The sequence below is a fragment of the Dendropsophus ebraccatus genome, chromosome 1 (assembly GCF_027789765.1).
Source record: "Dendropsophus ebraccatus isolate aDenEbr1 chromosome 1, aDenEbr1.pat, whole genome shotgun sequence".
Lineage (NCBI taxonomy): Eukaryota > Metazoa > Chordata > Amphibia > Anura > Hylidae > Dendropsophus > Dendropsophus ebraccatus.
Window position 1 is genome coordinate 117507310 of NC_091454.1, and position 12261 is coordinate 117519570.

At 37.3% G+C, this 12261-nt stretch overlaps 1 protein-coding gene across 1 annotated transcript in view; it reads left to right on the plus strand.

Annotated features, from left to right (window-relative positions):
* The first annotated feature begins 1125 nt into the window (after positions 1-1125).
* The window catches only part of LAMB4 (laminin subunit beta 4), a 94305-nt gene continuing 83169 nt past the window's right edge, over positions 1126-12261 (plus strand). Inside the window, exons 1-6 of the mRNA XM_069957688.1 lie at positions 1126-1200; positions 2056-2113; positions 5593-5750; positions 7061-7196; positions 10165-10238; positions 11145-11333. Of these exons, the coding sequence (XP_069813789.1) occupies positions 1126-1200; positions 2056-2113; positions 5593-5750; positions 7061-7196; positions 10165-10238; positions 11145-11333 (690 nt within the window). The remainder of the gene's footprint in view (positions 1201-2055; positions 2114-5592; positions 5751-7060; positions 7197-10164; positions 10239-11144; positions 11334-12261) is intronic.

Sequence of the window (12261 nt, forward strand, 5' to 3'; positions counted from 1 at the left end):
ATTGATATATTTTACCTCTGCCTCTAATGTATTCTTGTTGTAGATCTTCTTTACAATACTACTGAGCTGTATGAAGGCAGCCACATGCCAATAGGTGATATATGGCACCCCAGGCTGACCATTAGTTTGAAGATTGTTGCCGGCTCAGCCAACCAATAACTGAGACAGCACTGCAGTGATTGGCTGAGTGGGTTGTCACTCTCATCTCGACGAAGATTTTTTCCGTCTCAGTCAGTGATTGGCTGAGCAGGCTGGAGATAGCTGTGATCAGTAGGGGACACCAGAAACCCGCAGGAGGAAACCAGGGGAGCGTAGATAGGTAAGTATATGTTCTTTTTTTTGTTTTCTATGTGTATTAAAATGTGCAGTTACCTTCTTTACAAACTTTTTAGAAACTTTACAAAACGTTCAGTTCTGTAATGAACCAATCTTTTTGCTAAATTTTTAATGGATCTCAGTTTGTGAAATTTGATTCGCTCATCTCCACTTGAGTTAGGTGTCTCTGCCACACTCTATGCACCCTAACGCATGTCATATCTGGCATTCACAGATAGTTACATAATTTCTATGGATGATAAAAGACATAGATGCAACCAGTTCTGACCCTCAGAAATCATAAATAAAGTACTAAGTTCAATGAGTAGTCAGAAATTTTAATTTTCCTTTGATAATTTCTTCCTTACCATAATGCATATGAACTGAGATAATGGTTTATTACATAAATATATTTCACAGACAAGTCTGGCAGCAGGGCCACAGATGATAAAGTCTCAACTTAAACAAGAATTCTAAAAAATTGACTATAAAATTCACTAGCAGATTGTACACAAAACATTTTGGCAGCCCTAACTTTTTATATGAGCAAAATAATTTTGCTGCATTTTTTTTATAGACCAGTTGGGCCGTATTTAAAAGGGTTGTCCGGGCGGGGGACTTTTAAATGCTCTGTCCATAAAAGGACTAATTTAAAAAATAAACTACACTCACCTCCCTGGCTCCTGCACTGCTGCAGGTATTATACCACTCTTTTTCTGCTGTGTGGTTGCTTCTTGCTTCAAGGCACAACCAGTCAGTGACTGCAGTGGTTTCCCCCTTCAACCGTTGACTGAGGGAGCCTGCAATGTCATGACTCTAGAACCTGGAAGAGGCTGCACAGCAAAGAACAAGTGGTATGATACCAGCATATCTCATATCTCAAAAGTACCCTGCTCAGGCAACCCCTTTACTACCATTTATATAGAAATGTTTTTTCCTTTTTATTAGTAATACTGTGTGCCAAATGTGTGTATATATATATATATATATATATATATATATATATATATATATACAGAGAAAGAGAGAGAGAACTTTTTTTTAATTAAAATTATTGTTCTTTATTTTTTAAATTGCAACTTTAGGCTATCTTCACACACCTTACAGACGACAGCCATTGTTTTGCATTTAAAAATAACGTCTGTTGTAGTGAGTGTCAGACAACTGCCGTTGTTGCATTGAAAATTGCATTGAAATCAATGCACTACGGCTGGAAATAATACAATACACTGTGTGAACAACGGCCATTGTTTGCATTGACTTCAATGCAACACATTTCTCTATGACAAGAAGGGACATTGTTTTAATTGAAAACAGCTGCCGTTTTTGTCATAAAAAATATGTTGTGTGAACATAGCCATACAGTAAAATGAATTATTAAAACAGATATTCCTTTCTCATAAAGAGGTATTCCTATCCAAACAAAGTAATGGCATATTGTTGAATATGCCATCACTTGGCATCTGACATCCTGGACCCCCACCAATCATGAAACGGACATGGTGATGGTGTAGTCCTGCATTGACTTCGCTGTTTCCCTTCTGCATAGCAGCGCATGGACAACAGGCTGGGAAGGCAACTATACTAAAGGTTTTCAATCAGGCAATTTATATATACTTAAATATATTTAAAGTTAACACTTTTTATTAGGAATTTGTTCTGTAACACACAGATTTAACCTTCTGTTTGCTAATAGAAAATAGAACACGCTCTCATTCTGGGTCTAACATTCTTTTGCAGCTTCTGTATTATTTTTCACAGATAATGATTGTCCTGGAATTAATTATTTGCATTGCAGGTAAGTGATAAGGTAAAATTATAAAAAGTCTTGGAAACTTAAAATATCTATTCTTTGTATCATTTTTATCTGTTATGTGGTTTTTCACCTAAAATTGAATATTTTTTTTTAGGATTTGCTTTCCTGTAACTTTCTTGAGGCAGTTTATGTCTTGTCATGTAATCACTTCCTTTCTTCAAAAAAGAAAAGATAGATAAAAGATAATATTAAAATGACATATTACCATGTCATATGTTATTACCCATATTCACAACCATGATAATAGTTTTTTTTTTTTTTTCATGTTCTATTAGTGATGTGGATAAAACAGTATAAAGTAGTTTACTGAAGTGCTTAGCTATTAAAGAGGCTATTTGGATCAAATTCCTAATATCCCTTCTGATGAACTGTTTGAAGGGGCCACAGCTTCTATGCAAGTGCACAACCCTCTTTAAAATTTGCCTAAAGTTGTCCTCTCAAGCAGAGTACTATTAATAGTGGTGGTGCAAGGTACTGTATCATTGTCCTCTTCACTTGGAGAACAATGCTGCGGTACTTTGCTGTGCTGCCACTAATAATATGCAAGGATAAGCATTTGTAAAGAGTGAAGAGGTGGCAGTGGTTGCATGGGTCCCATGCCCCATCAAACAGCTGATTAGGTACTGGGAATTGGAAGCCCGTCAAACTATTACTGATCAAAAATTACAACTGGGTGAATAATAAGAGACAATACTGATTATCTTAGCAATATATTATACGCTACATCACTATGTAATAATCAGAACAAGTTCTGCCTAGTACAGTCTGAAATGTTATGTCAAGTTCCTAGGGCTTCAATTCAGAGCTATCATTCAAGACTCAACCTGTTTTAGAGACATATCCCTAGAGGCGAGGTGACAAAAGAATCTGAAAGAATTTGACTCCAGGTATAAAGTGGTCTTTATGTTTTTTCTGCATTGTATCTAGACTAGTATGTCAGTTCAATAAAGCTCATGTTTCACCAAACAGGAATTTTATTAACACTAAAGCACATCTTTTTACATTATTTGTACATGTTTTTACATTTCCTTAGAAAAATAAAAATTCAGTAATTTATGTAGACATTTATTTTTTAATGTGCTTCTTTATTAATACATTTAGGATTAGCAAAAAAAAACTCCCCACATTCCAGTCTCTTATTTCAGACAGTGCAAACGCATTTGATTGAGCTATTTAGGCTTGATAGCATGGGTATTCTTATTATTATGAAAGTGGTGGATAAAAACAAGATGTGTGTAATATGCAATATCTTATAGAGTAACATCATATTGCCCATATGTAAAATAATACAGATTTAATAAACATAGACTTGATCTGGATTACTGTACTGTATTTAAAGAGTCTTTGGTGTATTAATCAGCAGTACAAACACACACACACGCACACATATATTATACATAGTGCTCTTCTGTATGTAACTTACATTTTTATAGCTGGACAAGTCTTAACAAGATTATTGCATTGGCTGTAAAGCTAGAGGGCGAGATTGACATTTAACCTGTAAACTGACCTTATACTAACCCTTCCATATGTTAAAAATACCTTAGACATACAAGACTATATATATATATATATATATATATATATATATATATATCAAGAATTCCGCGGCACAACCAAATCGTGAAAAAATCCAAAAGTGTTTTTATTCCATGTAGGCAAAAAAAATCCGTGCAACGTTTCTGTCTCTTCACGAGACCTGTCTCTTCACAAGATCAATTGTGAATGAAGAACGTTCCTGCAGCCGATACGGAGGTATCGGCTGCAGGAACGGGCTGAATGCAGCCCGGCGGCCGGCTTTTTAACAGCATCCGTTGCTATGCAACGGACGCTGTTAAAAGTTGTGTGAACATAGCCTATGCCAGTCTTGATAAATGTCCCCCCTCATATGTCCTGTCTCTGGATATGGGAAATTGCATGCAGTATAAAAATGCTATCAAAGAAGCAGTCCCTAAAAATAACTAGTAATGTGGTTATCTAAGCTGTTCTGACCAAGTTGTTGGTTGCAGTGGTTATATGAGGGCAAGCACACACAGGAAACAGGCTCCAATTGGCCCAGATAGACCAGCAGTAAACAGGATTGTTTAATCCACCAACAAACATATTGGCTGTATCCATGTTTTCCTGGCAGCCCTTGGGTTGCATCCATCTTTTCCAGCCATCAAGAGACAAATGCTGAGCATTTTGGGTTTCACGAAAATGAACTTACCAGCAAAATCTGTGCTGAATATATACTGTACAATGGAGTAACTTCCCTTCTGAGGGGGTCTATTGGGGATCTTTCTTTTCCTTTGCAAACCTTACAAGGTTCCTGCAAAACACATTAATAAAATAATAATAATAATAATAATAATAATAATAATAATAATAAAGCCACAAAATACAGAGGGTGGTCGTTTATTTCTGAGGCCAGTGTGAAAGCCAGTCAGCACACTATGGCCACATATAGGATATTTCTAGAATTTTTTGAGGGGTGATTTTTTTTTTTAATTTGTCAGTCATGTATGCTGGTTTCTAGCATATAAGCCTCTTAAATTTACTTTGGAAATGAACTAGTCCATTAAAAAACAATTTGGAAATTTTTATGAAAGTAAAAAAAAAATCTGCCAAACTTCTAAGCCTTCCAATGACTGAAAATGTGAAGGAACATTTATCAAGCGACACTTACCTAAATTAGATATATTGTAAATGTGCAGACGCATTCTGTGTGCCATAGCATCACTGTATATTAGGGCATGCTCCATTTTTTCGGCATTTATAGCCTCAGTAAAATTGTCCCAAAAAACGCTGACATTTTCCCCTAAAGTTTTCTTTGCTTATTATTCTTTGCATTTGACTAAAAAACGACAGTGGCAGTGTTCCAAAAACACCAGCCCAAGGAAGTTACCTTGTACCAATTAGTGAAAGAGTTTATTTTATCAAATATCAGACTGATGTTTTAACTACACCTCCTGCTGCTCCTCTTCGTGTGGAATTGTCCAATGTAGAAAAATAGTGTAAATGAAAAGAGGAAAAAAAAACACACCAGGATTGCCGATTTTCTTTTTTTACTAAGGTTAATAAAAAAAAATTCTTTTACACCAGTATGATGCCAATAAAAACTATGAATCAAGGCACAAAAATAACTCTTCAACCAGCCCTGTAGGGTAAAAAATTAGGAGCCGTATGGCTCTTAGAAGGCAAGGAGAAACACTGCTTTAATGGGAACTGGACATCTGTGCATCCCATAAAGGAGTCAAATAGGCAACATACAAATAGGTCAAGTCTCAATCAGTAGATAAAGATGAGAATAATTACCTATGACAGTTTGTTGATCCCCATTTTTGCAATATGTTACCACAATTTCTCATATCTGATCTATCCTTTGCCTCAGTTAACCAGGCAAGCAAACATATTCTGATACTAAATTTTTGATGCACACATCAGGTCTATTTTTTTCTTTCTTTCTTTTTTTTAATGAGAGCTTCTAAGCCTAGTGAATGGGCAGGGAAGCTGTGAAGATGGCTCCTGTTATCCAACCATTGGGGATCTTCTTGTGGGACGCAGTAAGCAGCTGTCAGCATCTTCAACGTGTGGGCAGGAAGGACCTCAGAGATACTGCATCATCAGCTACTTAGAGGTAGAGTTTGATTTAAGAAAAATCTAATTGCAGTACTACAGTAGAATCAAAGGATGCAGGATGTTATATATTAGTTTCCTTCACTTCATCATTTTCATTTTTCTTGTTATTATTTTTCTCTTTTACTTTTCATTTTAATGTTGCATTTTCCTTTTATCATAGAGTGTTCATCTTGCATTGTATACTTTGTGATATTTTTCAGCTAAGTTTTTCCTTCTCCATAATACAATGTAAAGCATACCGGCACAATAACAAATGGTCTCCATGTTCAGACTGCTTAATACATTTGAGAATATATTGCAGTTGTAGGCCATGCTCACAAACTGTCTTTAAAAAAAAAAAAAAAAAAAAAAAATAATAATAATAATAATAATAATAATGTCTGTTTTTTGATACTCAAAGTAATGGTCCTTGTTTTCGGCCTTCAATGATTTCCATTAAAGTCTATGTAAGCAATGACCATTAGTTCACACAATGCATAGAATAACGGCTGTTGTTCACAGTGGCCATCAAATTAATGTTCAGGACATTTATTGGCTACAGTGGCTGTTATTTTAAGTTGTTTACACATAGATTTTTTTCACCATCATTTGGCTATGTTCACACAACGTCAACAATGGTGAAAAAATGTCCGATTTCGCTATTTAAAAAAACGTCCGTTTTGCCGCGATTTAACTTACAGCAATGGCAATGCATTGAAGTCAATGGGAGGACGGACATCCAATGCACACAATGCATTAAAAAGCGGACGTTTTTGCTGCGTCAAAATAATGAACTTGAACATTGTTTTTGGACGTCTTTTGCCAACAGCGCACATTTTTTATTAGTTGTTCACACACAGTTCTTCTTTTGTTACCGTTCTTTCTCCGTTTTTACTATTGACTTCAATGGACTTTTAAATTAAGACACACCCAAAGGGCAATTAGCAACCCTAAACTAGAATAATGTACCAACACCAGTCCTCAAGGGGAGGACAGACTGCTAAAAAATGTCCGTTATTTTAGACTCAAAATAATGGACGTCATTTTAAACGGAGCTGAAAAAACGTGTGAAAATAGCCTTTCACTGTAATTTACACAACATTGAATGGAAATTTATCTTGAACTTAAACTTCAATAATGTACCAGCGGTTAAACCAAACATACTAAAGTATGTTAAACAATGGCTGTTATTTGAAGCCTGTTATTTTGAGTATCAAATAATGGCCGTTGCAAATCGTTGTGTAAATATAGCTGCAATCTAAATAATTGTTGATTTTTTCAATGCAAAATTAAAATATTTTAATACATGTCTTTTTTTTTTCATCATAGAATGAACAGAAATGTTTCATGTGTGACTCTAGAAATCCGTATAATGAGTATCACAATATCAATAGTCACCAGATTGAGAATGTTATTTCAACATTTGATCCAGATTGGAAAAAGAAGTGGTGGCAGTCTGAAAATGGTAAAAGACAGGAAAATAACATGATAAAATTTTCATGGTGATGGGTTCCCTTTAAATGTAAAAGGGGTTTTCTGACACTATAAGTCTATAAGCCAGTACACACAACTATGACTTTAAAATCTTCAAAAAGGCACAATGATTGCGGCACAAGCCTAAGGCTATGTTCACACTACGTAAAAAAATGGCCATAGTTTTACCCGCAAAACTAAGGCCGTTGTTTTGAGGATGGGACGATATAGCAATTCGTACGAACTACGGTCTCACAATGCACACAGACTACGGCTGTAGTTCGTACGGACCCGTGAAAAATGAACAGGTCATTTATTTGCGGCCGGTAATGTTACAACTACGGCCGTGAATTTCAATGCGGCCGCACATTTAAAATTTACTTCAGCCAAATTCAAATTGATTTTAATGTAAAAAATTTACTGAGTGGTTTATTCGGCTAGTCGCAGGGTTTCAATTAAATGACATGTTTCAGCCCGATTAAAAACATGCTAGGAATCATTGGCCTCAAAATAACGGCCGTTGAAAATAACGTCCGTTATTTTACGTAGTGTGAACATAGTCTAAAACTGGAGACACTGTTCTGCTTTGTTGTTCTTTTTTTATCTATAATTTTTTTTCTATGTGGCACACAACCATGACTTTAAAATCTTCAAAAAGGCACTATGATTGTGGCACAAGCCTATAACTGTAGGTACTATTTTGTTTTGTTTCTGTAATGTGATATACTATACAGACCCCAGAATGAGATCCATTACCATATACAGACCCAATTATTATTATTATTATTTTTAAAGCTCCCCTTGATACCCAAGAGCTATACAAGTGATAGGCAGTGACAAACAAAACATTACAAAATCAAAGCACATTACATGGATAAGGTAACTGGCAGACTGCTACATAGGGATTGAAGACCTTGGTCGCAATGGTATACAATAGTAATGATCTATGCAAATCAGACCCAGTGCCATATTCAAACCTCATATGTCATATACACACCCCAGACTCAGGCCTGGCATTATATACAGGCCCTCTATGTGATATACAGACTCACATCCCACATCATAAACAGATGCCAGACCCTATATGTCTTATACAGACCCCAGACTCAGACCTAGATATAAAGGCCCTAGACTCAGACCTTATGTAAATCCAAACTCAGAGTCCATAATCAAACCCCATGTCTTATACAGACCCCATGTGTCATATATATATCACTCAATTCAACCTCCCTATCTCATATACAGACTCCAAACCCTATATGTGGTATACAGACACCAGACTCAGACCTACATTTCATATACAGACTATACTCTCACACGTTTGTACAGATCCCAGACTTCCCCTATTTCATATAAAGTCCTAAGTCATATATAGACCCAATAGAAATATGTAGAAGACGGCACTTCCGTGGCGGTGGTGCTCGAGGTGAGAAAAATGTTCAGATATTAGGAAGAGCCCACCACTCACCAAGTAAATTATGCTTCTTTATTGTAGTGTAGCAAACATATGGTACAAGGACGTGTTTCGGCAAAGCATGGCCTTCATCAGCTTAGGGGTGTATCCCCCTAAGCTGATGAAGGCCATTCTTGGCCGAAACGCATCCTTGTACCATTTGTTTGCTACACTACAATAAAGAAGCATAATTTACTTGGTGAGTGCCGGGCTCTTCCTAATATCTGAACATATATAGACCCAAGACTGAGACCAGATATTTCATATACAGACCCCAGACTCATCCCTTATGTCATATACAGACTCAACACCCATGTGGTATATAGTGCCCAAATTGCACCTTTACTCACCCTGCAGTAGGTGCATCTCATGCAGTCATAGAGGTACAGCAAGGTAGGGAGGGCAGGCACTGATGCCACAATTGAATGTTGAGGTGCCATTGCTCCTTATCTTCTGGGATTTGGGCCCTGTGAACTCCCTGATCAGTGTGTCTTTTTTAATGCAGGGAGAATGATACATTAAAAAGCTGTATAGTAGCGCTGCTGACATTGGATCTAGCTGACCGATGTTCAGTCTAAAATGTTGTCCTTTTCTTTGTGTCTGAAATGTAAATGTGAGGCAAGTTGCATCTCAGAAAGTTTTAAAATACACTCAGCTCACCACTAAGCTTGATGCCTGGCTTATGTGGTCCAATATATCCTAAAGGTCAACCAGTTCTGTAAGACATAATGACATAACCTAATAAATAGTTTTATCTCATTTCTGTCACCTTATGTACTTTACACCAATATTCTTAACCAATGAAATTGCTGCCAATAATACCATACCCTTATTAATTTTTGTGGAAAAGTTAGAAAATTTTCAATGGTGCAAAAAGTGTTTAAAACAACAATGTGTTGTACACCATGTACCATGCATTCTGATTCACTTTGCTAAATGAGTCCCCCTTTTGAATGTTAGATCACTTGATAAGTATGGAGAAAAACTGAAAATTTTCAAACTTTTTAGCATCATTTTAAATTTGTGAAAAGTCAGTTGTAGAATACAATACCAGTGAATGACTATACTGTACATTGCAATCTAGATTAAAAGGGGATGTCTGGTGAGCAGAAAACCGCCTAAGCCTTCTGCTCAACAGAGCTTACTTTCTTACACTCGGAAGTAAGTCTTTTGAGATGTGAATGGGCAAGGATAAGTCACGATCATCCAGTGTGGGGACGAAACTACACCCGCACATTATGTCAAATAGCTGCACAGTTACTGTAAAGACTGTGCAGCCACTGGACACTGTGTGCGGGCATGTTTCACCCTCACATGATAATCACGACTTAGCCCTCCCCCCCCACACACACATCTCTGAAGGGAAGTGGGGGGGGGGGGGGGGGGTTAGTGCCTGTAAGCAGAAGGTGGATTTTGCTTATAAATCTATAGCAGTGATTTCTTGAAAGGGTGATCAAATAAAAAGTGTTTGACATCATAGTAACACTTAACCTTTTTATTCCCCCAGGAGTTGACCAGGTCAGCATTAGACTGGACCTAGAAACGTTATTTCAGTTCAGCCATCTTGTGATGACCTTTAAGGTACTCTTTTGCTAATCTGACCCATGATCCAGTCAGGACTTGCATCTGTTATGCTAGCAAGAAGCCATCCTTATGTAATACTGTTTCAGAGAAACATGCAGCCACTTTTAGGCTATGTTCACAAACAGTAAAATAAAAGCAAAATACAACAGTTACACAATATATTTTTTGGGAGAAATAACTGATGTTATTTATCCTAAGGCTAGATTCACACGTAACACATCCGCAGCAGATTTCACGCTGCGAGTTTGCATCAAAATCTGCTGTGAATCCCTTACTGTCATTCGGAATAGGGTTACATACTGTGGAATTTTCGGCATTTACATACACTCAAAGTGGAATGAAAATTCTGCTGCGAGTATGTAACCCTATTCAAAATGAATAGGGATCCACATGCAGTGAGTTTGCAGTGAAATCTGCAGCGGATCCGTTACATGTGACTCTAGCCTAACAAGACTTTGTGGAACATAGCCTCACATAGGTATAAGGCTTTTTTCCCACTGAGCAAAACTAGCAGAATTCCACAGCGGAATTGTCCACCGCGGAATGCCGTTAGCCTCCCTCTCATAATGGGAGTCTATGGGAGGCGCGCGGCGCATGTTCATTCTTCAGCGCGGACAGAGCAGGAGCGCGCACCTCCCATAGACTCCCATTATGAGAGGGAGGCTAACGGCATTCCGCGGTGGAATATTCCGCCGCGGTATTCCGCTAGTTTTGCTCAGTGGGAACGAAGCCTAAATAAGGACATAAACTATTTTGAATCTAATAATTTGCTACATTAAAGTCTATGGAAAATGTCAGTCTGTGTATACATTCTAAAAATATGTTTTGTAGGTTATGATGCATCTATCTATCTTATTTATCAATGTGTTATTACTTTTTCCTACTGTTATGTTGGCTCTCCAGACATTTCGTCCCGCTGCAATGCTGGTTGAGAGATCTCGAGATTTTGGAAAAACATGGAAGGTGTTTAAATATTTTGCACAAAATTGTGATCTGGTGTTTCCAGGCATTCCCCATGGTCATGCTGATGAGATAGGAGATGTAGTCTGTGATTCCAGATATTCTGACATGGAACCATCTACAGAAGGAGAGGTAATAACTTTGAGGCATTACTACCTTGCAAGGAGTTTGTATGTTGTCCCCATGTTTATGTGAGTTTTCTCTTGGTACTTTACACTTCAAAACCTACAGACCCGTGACTTTTGGAATTAAGATTGTGAGCCCCAAAGGCTACATGGACCAATGTGTGTAACTCGCTGTGGAATAAGTTGCCGCTATATAAATAAAGGAATTATTATTAGTAAAACAATGTATGCTAACTAACAACTGTTTTTAATGCATTTGTTTCTTTAACTCATTTAACCCCTTCAGGATCGGCCTGATTTTACCCTTAAAGGGGTTATCCAACGATTTTTTTTTTCTTTTAATTCACCTGGTGTCAGAAAGTTACAGTATATAGATTTGTAATTTACTTTTATTCAAAAATTTCAAGTCCTCCCATACTTATAAGCTACTATATATCCTGCAGGAAGTGTTGTTTTATTTACATTCAGACACAGTGCTCAGGACAGTTCCTGTCTCTGCCAGAGATGGCAGCAGAGAGCACTGTGTCTGAATGTAAATAAAACAATATTTACTGCAGGATATATAGTAGCTGATAAGTATGGGAAGACCTGACATTTTTAAATAGAAGTAAATTACGAATCTATATAACTTTCTGACACCAGTAGATTTGAAAGAAAAAATTATAGCTGGACAACCCCTTCAACCTCTTAGGGACATATGACGTACCCGTACGGGGGTGTTCAGAGCGGGGCCGCGCGGCTACCGGGGTCCGCTCCAAGATGGCACCGACCCCGGCTCGGCACTCGTTTGTTTTCGGCTGTTGCAGCCGAAAGCAAACGAGTGCCGATCTCATTGATCTTTTTTTTCTGGTTTCGCAGTGTACTTTATGCAAAAATTCAGCCTGTCATTGCAAAGTACAATTAGTGATGCAAAAATAAGGGCTCATGTGGGTTTC